General features: G+C 35.9%; 2 protein-coding genes across 2 annotated transcripts in view; both read right to left on the bottom strand.

The window, feature by feature from the left end:
• LOC113231986 (muscarinic acetylcholine receptor M4) overlaps positions 1-16,970 on the bottom strand; it is a 52,503-nt gene that overhangs the window by 6,310 nt on the left and 29,223 nt on the right. Inside the window, exons 2-4 of the mRNA XM_026466599.1 lie at positions 6,951-7,056; positions 3,818-3,965; positions 813-963 (exon numbers count right to left, since the gene is read on the bottom strand). Of these exons, the coding sequence (XP_026322384.1) occupies positions 813-963; positions 3,818-3,897 (231 nt within the window). The 5' untranslated portion in view covers positions 3,898-3,965; positions 6,951-7,056. The remainder of the gene's footprint in view (positions 1-812; positions 964-3,817; positions 3,966-6,950; positions 7,057-16,970) is intronic.
• LOC113231894 lies at positions 11,540-12,436 on the bottom strand. The gene has a single exon (XM_026466435.1). The coding sequence runs from the start codon at positions 12,434-12,436 to the stop codon at positions 11,540-11,542; it is 897 nt and encodes a 298-aa protein (XP_026322220.1).

Here is a 16,970-nt window from a genome sequence, read left to right as displayed (position 1 = left end):
TATAATAAACAAATAAATAAATATTAGACAACATCACATACGTTACTCTGATCCTAAAGGAAGTAGCTAAAACACTTGTGTTATGGAAATCGGAAACAACGACGGTACCACAAATACCCAGACCCGAGACAACATAGAAAAGTTAGTTTCTACACTGACCCGGCCGGGGATCGAACCCGGGACTTCAGAGATGGCGACACCATGAAAACTACACAAATTCAGATACTGTTTTACTTAATCCTTGTTTGGCATCATAACAATGCAGATTATTTTCACATTTGGTCGGTTAGATTCCCAGATTAAGAAAGCAACTTTAAAAGTATTTGAATGCAGTATTACATACTTTAAAAACCAAAATAATGTCTCCAAAAAAGCACAAGAAATTAAAAAGCAAAATATCTACACTGCTTGAATTGTATTTTATAGCCACAGTGCATGCTTTTACATTTGTATTTAAATTGAAGTAGATACATTATTAAAATACCAATATCAAGCTAATGTTTATTTACGTAAGTATTTATTAATTCAGTACATAGTCTAATACTGCGCATAAAAAGAAGAATTCTCACAGTAGTACAACAATTAAATTAGGACTTCAAAGAAAATGAATACAATGATCTTATTGAATGTGAAAGTATGCCCCTGACATTATTACTTTTAAAATCACATGTTATTGTTAAAGACGATGTTTAACATCGCTGGAAACATTTTATAATACCGGAATTTCAAGTTTCCGTTGATGTGGTAGAAATACTTCAAAATCAACTGTGATATAAAATATTTCTTTTCAATGTATAAGAAGTGTCACTCACCAATCCACCATTAGCAGAGAGAATATTATCTAAGGAGTTATTGAAATAGTAGACATCACTAAAGTTGGTGCCATTGGCCGTTACATATCCTTCGATACATTCATGGTACGACCCCGACGTACAGGTCCGTTGCTTCAGTTTTTGAAGTTTCCTGCGAAAATAATATGTTACGATAAATGGTAAATTCGCGTGAGCTTAATTATAATCTGCCAAATTTCAGATTGAGAGCTCTGTTGTCTGAGTAAGCTGGTATACCTTATACGGTACACTACATTTACTTAGAACTCAATGTCAAGTTTCAAAAAGTGGACAAAATTTCATAGTTTTCCCTAAATTTTGCTGTGGCGTTACACTTTGGTAACACTGGAGCTTGTTTTAAAAGAGTTATTTTTTATGATACAAAATGATGGAACGAACAAGTCGTGTGTATGGTTGCAAGCGACACGCCTGTTTATAACAGTTGCAGTGCCATTCAGAGCTTTAAATCGCAAAGATGCCCCTCATGCACTCCCCTGGGCCCGTTACCCTGAGACGTAAGTTGACAAGTCCCATGTGCCTGTAATTTCACCAGCACCTTTAGTCTTCAAAACCAGAATGTAGTAATGGTCATATTACTGCTTGGTGGCAGAAATGGGTAAGGTCTTCACTTCACTGGACAAACTCTTTCACAAGAAGCTCTACCGCTACTAAAGAAAAATTCGTTCAGGAACGTTCTGCCACTATATATGTTTCTGCTGTCAAGCAGTAATTAAAGCAATACTGCATTCCGGTTATAAAAGGTAAGGGTGCTGGTGAAATTACAGGCACATAAGATTTGTCAGCTTACGTCTCAAGGTGACGGGTGCCGTGGCTGTGCCCCTCGGGTTTCCGATTTAAAATTCTGAGTTGCCACTGTTACGAATAGACGTGTCGCATGGCACTAGTTGCACAACGTGTTCGTCTTGTCGCTTGATATACAAAAAAAAAGCTTGAAAAACTAAGTACACAATTAAACTACAAAGACACTGAAAATTTAATATCTGTTATTACGTAATATTAATAATAGTTAAGGTGCTAGCTAATGTAATTAAGTATTCACGTTTTATTACAATAAATGATTGTTATAGAACAAAATAACCGATTTGAATACCAAAGATACAAGTAAACAATTTTACGTAGTTTAGGTATCATCTAGATTAACATGTATTGTTAACATTAATTAAAGTTATACAGAACCATACAACTAATTCATTGTTTGCAATAGTCTGGCGCATATTATGTAAATAAGAGATTTATTCAATAAGATTCATGTCATTCAGAGAAAGTCTTATGGATACTGCCCCTACATGAATCTCACGCCCTTTGTGTTGGGGATGATAGAATATGGTGAAATATCTACAGATTATTGCAAGGGAGTGCGCATAACCCAATCCTACTAGCATCCCATCCCATTCCTTATCCCCAAGATCCCAAAACAAAACCTCAGATCACGCTGCAGGCCTCTATTTAATACGCTTAAACGGGGAGATCCAATGAATCCTTTTTTTAGGGCTCTTGACTACATAAACATATTGTGCATATACCATATTTCTGATATTTTCGTCGACTCGGAAAATATATTTCTATCCACAGCAGGCGCTTACTTTGAAAGCATTGCTAGGTTTACATCTATCGTATAATTGTTAGAATGAGTGTAGTCTTGAAATATAATTAATTTAATGAAATTGAAAGTTCTGTCGTGAGTGTGTAATTTTTGGTTGTCTATGTGTGTGTCCATGGCACCCGCCATACAGAGTTTCCCTAGTGCGAGGCTATGACTGTGTACGCGTTATTATTAAATTGATACGGGTGTATCTTGCAAGGTTCGTGTAACTGTAAATGTAAGTGAGTTTGATTAAATAAATAAATATATTTAGGTGAAGTAAAGCGGTAGTAGTTAAGGTAAGTAAGATTATACAGTATAAATTTATCTTTAACTTTAATTATGAAGACTTGTAATATTCATTATCAGGAGTACAACTTTACCGGTCTTAACGTATCGCCATGAACATTGTAACAGCAACGTTTGTTTATTTCAAGCATCAGTCCTGCATGTCCATGTGTCAATGTAATTTTTACACAGGTAAATGAAGGTTGGGTTCACCTCTCAGCCCTCGCGCTGCTGAAACTGTCAGCGGGCCCCTTGCATAATTGATTGACTGTTAAGTACTTTTTCGCTAAAAAAGACTGGGACAGAGAGATTTATAGAGAAGTCATTCATTGAGGATTGTGTATATATTTTTTTTATAATATCAAATGACGAGACAAAATAAGTCTTGAGTCTGATCGTAAACTACACGCCTGTTACAGTTGCAGTGCCACTCAGAGCATTAAATCGCAAAGATCTGAGGGGCACTGCCACTGAGCCCTTCACCCTGAGACATAAGTTGATAATTCCCATCTGCCTGTAATTTTACCAGCGCCCTTACTTTTCAAAACCGGAGTGCAGTAATGCTGACATTACTGCTTGGCGGCAGAAATATATAAGGTGGCAGTACTACCCTGGACGAACTCTTTCACAAGGAGCTCTACTGCTACTAAATATACTATACATTGTATATGTAATAATAATGTGCAACCACGCCAGTTACTTGGTCATAAACTAGGGATATTAGAAGTATTCAGTAGTGGGTAGGCACTCCCAATGTGCCCGTCTCTCAGAGACATAAGATAACAAGTCTCAAGTGCCTGTAATTTGACCAGCATCCATATCCTTCCGAACCGGAATACGGTAATGTGAGCATTACTGCTTGGTGGCAGAAATAGATAGGTAAGGTGGCAATATTTGCCTTGGACGAACTCTTTCTACTGCTGCTAAAAATACAGTAGCGTGCATACGAAACGAAAACGACAAAAAAAAAAACGAAAACAGAACTCAAAGAATTGACACGTTACTTATTAAATTTTCAAGTCAAATAATTTACTACTTTGCTTGTCATAGATATGTCATCTATATAAATTATGACTGTAGAAAGGTCATTACTTACCATTGTGTGATAAAAGTTGTGCCAATTGAAACTATTGGAGTTGACCGGTTAACATCGAGACTCGCTTCCGTGGAATTCATGTTAAAGGCGTTTTATTGTCTGCGTTGCGATGATATAATAGAAACTTGGCAAGGTTTCACCAGGAGGTCTGCAATAGAGGTCAGAGTTAACAATTGCGATTGAATGAGGTACAAGTAGATCAAATTGCTAAAATTTTAGTCGTCTTATAGCTCGTGTAACTTAACGAAAATGACGGATGCGCCTTAATTGTTCAAAGGTGAAATATTTTATTTATCTTCTAAATGTAAGAATACATGAACCAAGTCTTTCAGTTTTGAAAAGCTGCTATTTAAAGGAGCCTATAGATCTCCTCGATTCTTTGACGATCGACACGTAACAATCTACAAAAATACGATATAGATCGTCAGTTTGTAACACATTTACTCGATTTTGTCTGATCACTCGCACATCACATCACATCACACCATGTTGATCGACAAAATTTACGATGTCGATCGTCTGTTGCTTATAAATTTATTCGCTTTGTTCGATCACACGTGTCGAATGTCAAAAATTCGAGCAAATCAGTGAGCACCTTGAAACACTTTTGGGAAGTTTAGAGTACTGTTATTTGTTTGCGCATAGGCCTCGTCGGAGTGCCGTCGAGCTACCTGGGCGCGCGCGCAGGCCGCATCGCCTTTTCGCCGACAGTGACAACGCACCTACTTTGCACGCGATCACACTCCTCAATGTATTTCTCATCCAGTATAGGAATTTAGATATATTGTTTGACAAACAGTATGTGATCCGTCACGGGATTCTTCTGATCGTGAACTACCTGTCGAGCACTGATATTGTGTAGGGTGGGTCGCATACTGTGCGCAGTGTTTATAAATTTTATTTTGTTATCTATATTTCTTAACTTTATTTTTTATTATTATTATTTTTTATTTATTCAGCTTGATTTGTAAACGCTTTGCTAGTGTAAAACAATCGTAATCACGTATGTTTTAGTAGGGATATCAGTTATAGTAGTATACTGCAAAATCGTTATTGAGTTCAAAGAGCTCTGTCATTTGTTGGCTCCTGCGAGCCCCCTGAAGGACCCCATATCGTAAGACGGCGGGAATATGTGCCTTAGAAGGGAGTTCCATTTCTCAACTGTGTGACAGAGGTAGGTGCCACCAAATCTTTTGATTCGCTATGGAATATGGCTAGTTGTAAAACGGTGACTACGGATTATTATAAAAAGAGAGAATCTGTTGGAAAATAGTTAAATTACCTTTTGCAGGAATAATAGTTCAATTTCTCAACTAGGAGTAAAATAGACCAATGGTCATCAAACCTGGCTCAGTTCGAGCAGATGCAATTGGGGTTGAGCCAAATGACAAACAGAAGAATCTGAGACTACGCTAAAATCAGAGCCGAAATGTTAGTAAAAATCGATTTAAGTGCAAATCTGATCCTTGATTCTCTCCGTGAGGCCTATATCTAATTGATTGAGTTTGCGAAGCGACGTGACGCGGCGACGTCAAATTTTCCTGATTGGTGCGAGACAAATCATTTTACGCCCAACAAGCGACATGATTGTGAGACGGTGATTTCATTATGTTCAATTCCAGATATTTCAGAAGGTAGTTTTCTTTTAAGCTATGGTAAAATGGCAGTAAGTGAAATAAAACTTTTTCGAGGAAAAAGTTATAATGCAATGGAAATTTTTATTCGAACAAAGTAACTCTACTTTGTTTTTAACATTTCTTTGCTCTGTTTAATAATTTAAGACCGGCTTACGATTGTCCACCATCTTACTTGATTAAAAGTGAAAGTGTTAACGAGGATGATGGTGATAGAAAGTAAAATATATAGGTTAAATAATTTGGAAAATGGTTTACAACGATAAAACAGTAAATAAAATGTTGCAAATGAAAAAGCATGATTATTTGCATATTGATTACTTCAACGATAAACTATATAAATAACATAGAATACAAGATACTAATGTCGCTACAAATTGCCGCAGCCAGGACACGTAATCTACCTCTAAAGTTCATGCTACACAACTCGAAGCAGCTCAGCCGCTGCCTACATTTCAAAGAAATATACGTTATTGTTGCTATGTTGAAAAGCGCCAGAAAGCACCAGAAAGTATCTGTACAAATCTTTATATTCGTGTAATAGCCAGGGTTTCAATGGCGACGCCAGTACATCCGGGTTTATGGCTTAATTTTTGGTCGAAAAATTATTGCAGCAAATTTTTGATAATTCTTTTGCTCCGACTGTTGTATTATATGTTTTGTATTATAACTTGGTAAAGAATCGAAAATAAGATTTTAGTAAATGGAATTTGAAACAGCTCCGACTGTTGTGGCGGTCGAGCTGGGAGTGACCGTGGTACGAAAACAAAATGAGAAAGTGAAGGAAGATGGAACAATTCAAATTTAAAATTTAAATACATGTAAAATAAAAAATGATAGGATACAAGCTGAGAGAGGCGATACAAAGAGGTGAGATGACGGTGTAAGGAGGTCACACGGTCACAAAGTTACATTTTGCATGGCCCATAGCCGCATGTTTTGCCACCGACTGGCCGTAGGGCGGCATTGCGCTGCAACGCGCGGATTGCTATTGATTAGATTGATTAATATTGACACATTGCAAATCACAAATAACAAAATTTTAGTCTTAAGTAATATTTAAAATGTAAGTTTTTCTTTGTAGTTTTGAATTGATGAACTTTGTGCACCACGTGATATTTTTTGCTCAAATTGCATTTTGGTATTTTTCAAGACCTTGACCGTTAAAGTACAGTTAATGTAGTTCATTTCTAATAAAGTAAATAAAATACAGTACAACCCTCAAATCAACTTCTTGTTGACTCTACAGTACCTACCAAAAATAAGCTTGTATAGATACCAAAGCTTGTATAGATAGCAAAGATACCCTTGTACTATCTGGTGGGAATAAAATATTAATATTTAATCTTGATCTCACGTATAGGGTATCCGATGGGAGTAGAAAATAATATAAAATAAAACGGATCCACCAGGGGATCGATTTTAGGGGATCAGATGGGAATCCGCCGTTTAACGCTAGTCCACCGTATATATATATGTATCATCATTATTATTATTACCTATATCAATGTAGAGTGACACAGGAAACCGGCGTCGTCGTCGTGGACGCCGCCATACGGACTACAAGACCATCGTCGGAGCATTGTGCCTGCTGCCTTAGCTCATCTGTAAAGATGTCGACGTGAATCAATATTGCGATCCAAGTATCGATAACATTGTTATTATTCTATGAAAATGTATCTATATCGATATCGAATCTATACCGATAGTATAACGTCGATATTTTCTGGATTCAATATTGGATGGGATTCGATAGAATAGAACTATGTAGGTTCCTCAACCGTCTGGCCATTCCAGGAGTGGTCCCGCTGAATTTAGAACGCCCAGTCTTCAATATAACCGATAGTGTTATTTAGTGTGTAGGCAATTGATTTTATTGATATTGTTATAGTTCACGAAATATTATTTGGGCCGATTCGACTTATATCGTTACCTCTAACGGTATATTATGTCGAATCGACCCAAATACTAATGGAGCAAGAGATATAGAGCGTGTCTGTATATAGCTAGCATTGTTACTAAAAGTATGTTTGCAAAATTAAAGGTTACGGTTACATTATGAAAACATTTTTTTTTTCTTATTTATTGAGGGACAAACAGTTACACGCATATAAAAAAATACATATTTTAAAATTAACTTATAAATAAACCCATAGTCCCCTAAATATACATTAAATAAAACAAAAAGTAGGTAAACAGACAATCTGATACACAATAAACAACACGGAAGAAATAAAAGTATGTATGTGGTCTATGATAAACAATTTCAAGTTATGAATAGATATAGCCACCGACATATAGACATAACACATACAACACAAAGAACTCGTGCACAGGAACAACGGAACAGAACAAACATATTCAGCAATATGCGTATTTCGTCTTTCGAACACTGCAAGAGTGCACACAGAGGTAACTCGCTGCGCTCAGGACTGGTCGTGTCATTACGTAACGGAACACAAGTCGTAATTGAATTGAAAAATAATTATTAACAATGCATTGAGTGAGAAAAAAAAATGTTAAATAAAAAGAAGTATAGTCTTTGCAATCCATCAGTGAACCAGTTCAGCTATTTCCAATTTTTTATTATATACATAATATATTACTTACAATAATAATATTGCTATCACGGCATGCGAGAACCCCGGAAAGACTTACATTGGAAAGAACATACGAAAACATGGTTTCCACTTAAGGTAAGCACAATAGTTAACTAATTATATTACAATTAATTAATTACTATAAACATAATAAAATCTAAATATTAATAAGATAAATTTCATTTCAGACAATAATATGAATCATAATAGACAACTAAAAAAAATCACAAAAACGGTTTGAACATTATTTATCCATAGTATATTAGTTTTATTTTGTATAAGTTCAGTGATGTGGTTTTTAAATCTTAATAGCGACTTATCAAATATTTCTATACTCATTAATTTGCTATTATATAAGGTACATGCTCTCTTTATAAAACTATTACTTCCATACCAGGTCTTACTTGGTTTAATGGCAAATAGTGGTTTTTTTACGACTTGTTCTTTCTTGCTTATAAGGTACACGAAAATAAATTTGTCCCAATAGGAAAGGGACATCAACCATGTTATGTAATATTTTAAACAAGTACGTGACGTCAGCGATCTCGCGACGTTGTTTCAAGGTGTTAATTTTATGGAATGTAAGGGATGAGTCCTAATCTGTGTGCTGGTGACCGATTCTATAATCCAAAGATTTAACAAATTTTCGTTGCAAATTTTCAATTTTATTTTGATGAACCTGCTGATACGGATTCCAAACTGGACTTGCAAATTCCAGCCGACTTCGCACGTAACTGTTGAATAATAGTTTATAGATAGAAGCGTTTTTAAATGGTTTTCCTACGCGTAATATAAAACCCAAAAATTTGTATGACCTATTAACAATCTTGTCTATTTGGGGGATAAATGAAAGTTTGGAGTCTATTACCACACCCAGGTCTCTAATCTCACTTACGCGATTCAGATCCTGTCCACAAATTTTATAATGGTACGTTATTGGGTTTCTTTTCCTTGTAAAAGAAATGGTAAAACATTTATCTGCATTCAGAAATAAATTGTTACTGTTACAAAAATCAACAAAATCATTTAAATCGCTTTACAGTAACGCAGCATCATTTGTTTCCTTTACAACTCTGTATAACTTTGTATCATCCGCATATAGTAGCACGTTTGAATGACTTATGGACTTTGTCAGATCATTGATATAAATAATAAATAATAAAGGTCCCAAATGAGATCCTTGAGGCACTCCAGAGGGTATATTCTTGTATATAGAACGGTAACCACAGAGTGTAACAGCCTGACTACGGTTTTCCACGTATGAACGTATCCATTGGAACAAGTCACCGTGAATTCCGAGCTGCCAGAGCTTAAAAAGTAGTGTGTTATGACAAATTTTATCAAATGCTTTCGCAAAATTTGTATATATAGCATCTACTTGTGCGTTTTCAACCATTGCTGACAGTAGAAGCTCCGTAAAAGTTAACAAATTGCTATCCACACCACGCTTTCTACAAAAGCCATGTTGGTTCAGAATAATGACGCGCTGCACAACCCTAAACAGTTGATCAGTAACAATCCTTTCCTGTATCTTGGCGAAATGGCACAGTTTGGAAATCGGCCGATAATTAGTGACATCCTCACACACGTTACCCTTAGGTATAGGCGTTATCCAAGCAAACTTCCAGACTTGAGGCACGCAACCACTGCTAAAAGATAATTTGAAAATATGAGTGAGGGGATAAGTCAGCGCATCAGCACACTTGCTAATTAACAGAGGATGTATCCCATCCGGCCTCACACCCTTGTTGACGTTAATTTTTTTTTAATATTTGTTTACCAACTTAAGGTGAATCTTGACGGAACCAATATCCAAAACTGTGTTTACAGGAGCATCCCATTGATTAAGCAGCGATTAGCTAGTATTATTTACGAAAACCGAATGAAAGTGTTCATTAAAGAATTCACAAATTTGCTCCATCGCTACTACATTTCCCGTTAAAGGTCATCGTTTGCGGTAGCCCATTATTAGCCTTAATAGCTTTGACATAGGTCCAGAAATACTTAGAGTTTGTTTGAATTTTATTTTCTATATACTGTATATAATTGTTGTAACATTCGGTTTCCATGCGATTGGTTCTTTTTCTCAGAGCACTGAAACTTTGATAATCCAAGGGATTCCCATACAACTTCCACAGTTTGTGATATTTTCTTTTTTCATTCAAAAGTTTTCTTAAGGGCTTAGTATGCCATACAGGAAAGGACTGCGAAGATCTGATAATCTTTCGAGGAACAAACTTTGTAATACAATTCCTTAAAATGCAGTAAAATTTCGAAATACATTCCTCTAAGCTTAAAGCTTTAAATATTTCAGGCCAGTCTATGTTTGTAAGTTCCTCATTAATAGAAAGAAAATCTGCTGCACAATAATTATAGGTGGGTACTGAATTGAAAGACTTAAAGTTATCAATATTCAAACAAATTTCTATTGACTTATGATGGATATCCTCTTGGGTTAACGGTTGACAGCAACTCGTGACATTGCAGTTAATATTACTCATCACTAGGTCCAAGATTCTGTTATTGGTATTATAAGCACCATTAAACTGTTGTAGATTAGTGAACGCTAAAAAATCTCTCAACGATCTTACAGCATAGTCACCACCTTTTTGTAGTAATTTGCTGAAAGTGCGAGTCTCCTGCCAAACCGCTTCAGAAACATTAAAATCACCCACAATTAAAAATATATCATTTGGCCGACTATTAAATATATCGCTAGCACAATTAAAAATGCTTTCAGCGCGTCACGGTAGCCTGGCCCATGTGGTATGTAAACACAGGCGATGTTTAAACATCTATTACTACTACCTATATTCAGGGGTATGGATAGCCAAATGCAGTCGGAAGCAGCGCGCGGTGGCGTCGGCCAGTTCCGTCGCAGCGGCATCAATGTAGTACGCACTGCAACCATGACTCCACCGCCACGCATCGCACCGCTCTACTCGTGCGAGCGGTCACAGCGAAACACAAAGTACCTACTTTCAAATTTTGATTTTTACTCTCGATCGTAAAAATCAGGTGTTAACCAGGTTTCAGTCACACATACAAAATCGTAGTCCGTTATAGCTATCTGGGATAGAAAGTCGTGGGATTTCGTACGTAAACCCCTTGCATTCTGATAATAACCTAACAGATGTTTAGTTGTCGGATCCATAATAGTTAATTAATATAAACACGTATTTATTATTCGCCATGAGACCATTAAAATTCATTAAGTAATTAGAAGTAATTAAATTATAATATGCAATTTTATTTATATATTGTAGCAAGAAGTAATTTCGTAATAGGATTAAATGTAAATATTTTAGAAAAAGAGTGCATTGTACACAAACAGAAAAAATAGTTACCACGTCACTTAACGTAAAATAACAGATACAGTTAAAACATATAATTTGCATAAGAAACGAACGTATAGATCTATCTACATTGGTAAAAAAATGAAAAAGCCACTGTTTAATTATTAAAAATATAAAAAAATTGTTTAGAAGTCATTTTAACTTGGATATGTCGGCATCATTCCTGATGACGACAACATTAGACCTCTCGTTTTTGCGCATCAATATCTTACAGTCTCTAACCCATAAATAAGAATAATTCAAGTCGGTTTTGATCTGTCTGGCACGCTTGAATAATTGTTTGTTTCGAGGAGTGAGGTGATCCGACACATACACGTTTTGAGAGGGACCCGAAAGATCGACATCGGCAGTAGTTAGGCCGCATCGCGAGCGCACTGCTGCTAGGAATTTATCCTTACACAGCCGCCGAGCGAATTTTACAATGATGGCCGGCGGACGTGAGACGCTTGATTCTGCAGACACACTGCTCGCTTCGAACCTCCGTACACGCGTGACACCATCGATGTCACGGCCGTCTAGTGAGTAACCAACCTTATTAGAAATGGCCCGTATTAGCGTTGAGAGGTTCTCACCAGCAGCAATAGGTATCCCGGATATCTCGACGTTGTTCATCCTAGCTAGTTGGTCCCGTTGCTGTAACTCATTTTCTAATATCGATTCTTTAGCTGAGTCTAGGCCTTGTTTTAATTTAGGAATCAACGCCGTTTTGTTTTCATTTATTATTAACCTATCCTCAATGACACTGAAACGAGATTCCATTTCACTAAATTTTTTATTAATTTCCTGAATGCTATCAGTCACTCTTTGAATATCTGACTTCATGCCAACAAAATCGTTCCTGAATGCTCGCAGCTCCTTTAAAACTTGAGAAATATTTACTTCACGGGTGCTTTTCGATTCCTCACCATCATTAGTTGCGATGCAGCCGGAAGCTAAGTTGTTGCAAGATATGTCAGCCTCGACTGGGAGCTGCTTGAACTGTCTACGGGTTGATGTCTCATCACATACACGAACACGTCTCGTAGCCATTACACAACAAGGGCATAGCCAGTCATGTTATGTTTATTGGCAGTATAGGTGTTCAACGTCATATTTATACACTTATAATGATAACATCCCTTACAGGTAGCACAGGCTAATACCTCTCCTAGGTTTATTTTATTGTTACACGCTAAACAATTCATTTAACACTTATTTGCTTAAATTCGATATAAAAACACACTGTAATGCACTACAAAATAATATTTTTTTTTAAATAATAATTTTTCTCAAATTTCCAAATTATCGTACGGACGTACACATTTGCATAATCTAGCAATGCACTAGCGTTGCATAACACTGGTCGTCCCAAAACGCCTTTCATTATTATGCTAATGTGTGTGTTTAGACACGGCACTCGGCAGTAGACATATAAGCTGCGTAGTCATTTTGTACGAAGTTACCCTACTTGTTTCACTCTAATACGGCTAAACGCTCAATATACATTCAGACCCACGTATTTTTTGAGATACCCTATGGTCATATATATAGAATATAGCGCTAAATTTGAATGCGAGTTTATCATTATAATGTACACTGGACGTTTAAATGATCATACGAATAATATTGTCTGAGTCTGAATCACTTCACACATAATGCGTACATTTTGATGTACAAGGGGCCTCAGAAGGATAACTAATAAATAATATTCAGTAAGTACACTCCTAATATGTAGTAGGAGCCGCATGAATTGTGTACGTGCATATGAATACCAAGCTCCGGGATTATTCGTGTTTACTAATATTGGCACAGAGGAATATTACTCGTAGGGTGCGGTTTCTGTCTAAACCAAAGCCGCCTGGAGAGGTACCATTGCTGTACCTATAGAAATAGGTACGGCAATGGTAAACAGCGAAGCAGCATTGCAGTGTTCCGGATTTACAGACACCTTAAATGTACGACCTTACGATATTGCTTACTTAAACTACATACTAAAACGTCAGCGTTTGTAATTGGTGTATTAATTGAACATATAAATTAGTGCCAGTCAAATTTACAGAGTCATTTTTAGCTATAGAGCTCCTTGTGAAAGAATTCATCTAGGGAAATACTGCCAACTTGCCTATTTCTGGCGCCAAGCAGTAATGTGATCTTCACTGTATTTCGGTTTTGAAGGGTAAGGGTGCTGGTGAAATAGTGCTATAATATAACACAGCATTAAGACAACGTACAAAGAACACATACGCAATTATTTAAGCAGTTTATTTTAGTTTATTTTATATTTTATTTTGCGACACATACGTCCGACACTCATCTCAGCTCAGGGCTCATTGAAAACCAGCGCCACAGTGAATTGCGGCTGTGACATAAGCTGACTGAAGTCCTTTTGCGTACACACATGACAGTACAACATTTATAGTTGTTATATTTAGTATTCTTCTGTTTTGCTCTTTGTTTGTTATTGTCTTATTTTATTTTATTTTAATATTGTTAATTACGTCTTTTTGTTTTGTTTTGCTTGTCTAAGTGGTATCAATACTTTTTTTTTGTATCTATGTGTTGTGGCGTTGCAATAAATGTCTATTCTATTCTATTTTATTCTAAATTACAGGCAGGAAGGGACTTGTCAACTTATGTCTCCGGGTGATGGCAATGTCTTTCAGATCTTTGCGATTTAAAGCTCTGTGACACTGCAATTGTATGAATAGGATGAACGTGTCGCTTATACTACCAGGCGCACGACTTGTTTGTCCCGTCACTTGAAAAAAATAGAATTAAAAAAAGAAGTAATTCATAAGTATTCAATCCGCTTTCACCATTTCGTAAATCTGGTGGAACTCGGACTTAATTTACATTTGTAAAATTTACACACTGCTTTGATTTGAAGAGCTCTTAAATAATTATTAATACAAAGATCGAAATTTTGAATTATTTTTTCAAATTGTATGGCGTGACATTTTTTTGTAGTTAAGCTTGTTTCACCAGGAGGGATGATTTGTTGTACAACCAACCTATCGTATAAAGTAGATTACTAGTGATAAATGTTCCTCAATTAAACAGTATTTTTTTATTCTAAACTTTATGTCGACATTACTGTAATTTCCTTGGCAATGACTGAAAATATTCATAAGAAAATAAACATTGGATCAATAGGTTTCAAAGTTTCTTAATTTTAATTGAATACGGGGGATGTAATACGAAATTGCCGTTCTCTATACGGCTATTTTAACACAAAATGTTTAAGAAAATAAGATTTTGCTGGAAGCTCATTTGTTAATTTGCGGTACAATAGAAGGGAGTGGGAATTTACAAAGTCTTAGAACTCATTTTCGACGCCTTCACGGGAATTAAATTGTTTTCTTTGTAAATAATTATCTAAATTGTGTTTAATGTGAAAGAAGATAAAGACTAAGTTAGGTAAGTATACAGTTTGGCGAAAAAGCTTTAACCTGCAACTCCTGTCAGGTAGAGATTTACTGCTCGGCATTATGTGCTCTGGCGTTATTGTGTAGAAGTAAAGGTGAAAATCGGTAGTTATTGTATTTTAATTTACTTTAACTTATGTATTGAGCCTTGCTATCGTTCGCATTCGTTCAGAATGACGATTACCTTTTTTATGACACCAAGCTGCGGGATGAATAACGTTGCACGCCTTGTGGCAAGCGACACGCCCACACCAAAAACAGTTGCAGAGCTACTCAGAGCTTTAAATCGCAAAGATCTGAGGGACATTGCCACTACCCGTCACTATGAGACATAAGTTGACAAGTCCCATGTGCCTGTAATTCCACCAACCATTTAAGTACCCTTAGAAAGGTCCAATCCCCCAATTGCACTGAATGTCACATAGTGGAGGATATATACCATATCTTGACGGAGTATGTACGGAACGGAGCCGAAAGAAGGGATGTTTCTTATAGTTTGGATTGCAATTCAGATTTGGGGGTATGTAACAATTTCTTATCTTCACTATATAGATTAGATGATGTGGGAATTAAGCGAAGACCGTAGATGATGTTTAAGGAGCCTGTCACTATGGTAAAAAAGTTTGATTTTGAAAAATAAAATATGAAAAACAAGTTTGAAAAAGTGAGAATTTTGCTTCGCGGCGGAAATGGATAAGGTGGCATTACTTCCCTGGATGAACTCATTTACAAGGAGCTCTATTGCTTCTAATATACAGCTGTTACGGTTATACTAAATCTGAGGAAGCCATAGTATATTCCCGGGCTGAACTACCAAATAGTTACCAACAAGATAAGTCACCTGGTTCACTGTATTTATAAATTCTTACATTTTTTTTTCATCCTAAATGACACAGTTTCGAACTCCGCCATCTTCTAGTCCATTCATTGAACAATGCAAGCCGTTTGTACAGAACTTTAGAACGCCAATATTTAATATTTTAATACGTAACATAATGAGTAATGTTATTTTTGTTACAAATAAACGTGTAAATAACCAGCATTATAATCCTAAAAATTTTTTTATGAAATTGGACGAACTAAATGAATATACTTCCAGAGTATACAGCAAAATCTTATCGCCGTTATTATATTTGCACAAGCATTGTTATTGTGAAGAGGACTTGATCGCACACTACGCTGAAAGCGGTCTAAGGAAACAGCTATACAGCATGTAGACACTGTTATACAACCATTATAAAGCCCACACAGTTGGTTGGTTACGCTTTGTAGTTTTGCTTGGAGGCGTTTATTTTCTTCTCCAAAGGCAATACAATATTTAAAATGTACTTAGTATATGTACATTTGTTGTAGTTTTATTCAGTATTAGTTTTTTAAAATTCCAGAAGTATGAATTTGTTTTGTATTTCAAAGAAACTCTTTTAGGGTCAATTTGTCAATAGATATAGGGTATATAGAAACGGGTTTTATTAATTTGTTTACTCTTGAGACTCATAGGTGTATTCATAGATAGGCTTTCAGTTCCTATTCGTTATCAAATAATTATACCACCATTATGAAAACAAATTATACTAAAATTTCTTTTGTTACGTACTCGTATAAACATTATAAAACTTTATTGTTATTTGTATGCCACAAGAAAACAATTATAAGTAAATAATTACATGAATGAAAATCCTTGCTGGACCAAGAAGAAGCATCGGTATCACTCATCTGGAAATTAATTATATCCTAGAAAATGGTTGTTAATAAATCGTTTGCTGTCATGCGTTCTTTGCTAAAGGTTAAGTATTAGTTACAGTTTATCTTAGCGAGCTTAGTACCTATAATACGGCAGTTTTGTTCCTCTAAAAGTTTTGAATGTTCTCCGACTCGGACTTTGGACTCTGCGGGCAAATATTATTCTACTTTCACAGTTTTACACATTTTCCCATGATGTCCTTGAAACTCATCTAAAACGTATCTCAGGTCACATATTCGAAATTCAAAACTTGGGCTTCATTATGACCTGGAGAATTGGATTTTTTTGTGCTAGTTTAAAATTTTATGCATATCCGAAGAGAAACAGCCGAGTAATTGCGTTCGTGATTGTGAAAATTTTGTGAATACCAAGAAAGCTTATCTTGCTTCGCTCGCTGCGCATCGTTAAATAAAGTTCA

Source organism: Hyposmocoma kahamanoa, unplaced genomic scaffold, assembly GCF_003589595.1.
Source record: "Hyposmocoma kahamanoa isolate Upper Pololo Valley unplaced genomic scaffold, ASM358959v1 66, whole genome shotgun sequence".
NCBI classification, from domain to species: domain Eukaryota; kingdom Metazoa; phylum Arthropoda; class Insecta; order Lepidoptera; family Cosmopterigidae; genus Hyposmocoma; species Hyposmocoma kahamanoa.
The sequence above is the reverse complement of the archived record's forward strand: the minus strand, read 5'-3'. Positions and strand labels throughout refer to the sequence as shown.

Coding starts and splice junctions, on each gene's coding strand:
- LOC113231894 (XM_026466435.1), bottom strand. CDS start 12,436: ATGGCTACGAGACGTGTTCGTGTATGTGATGAGACATCAACCCGTAGA.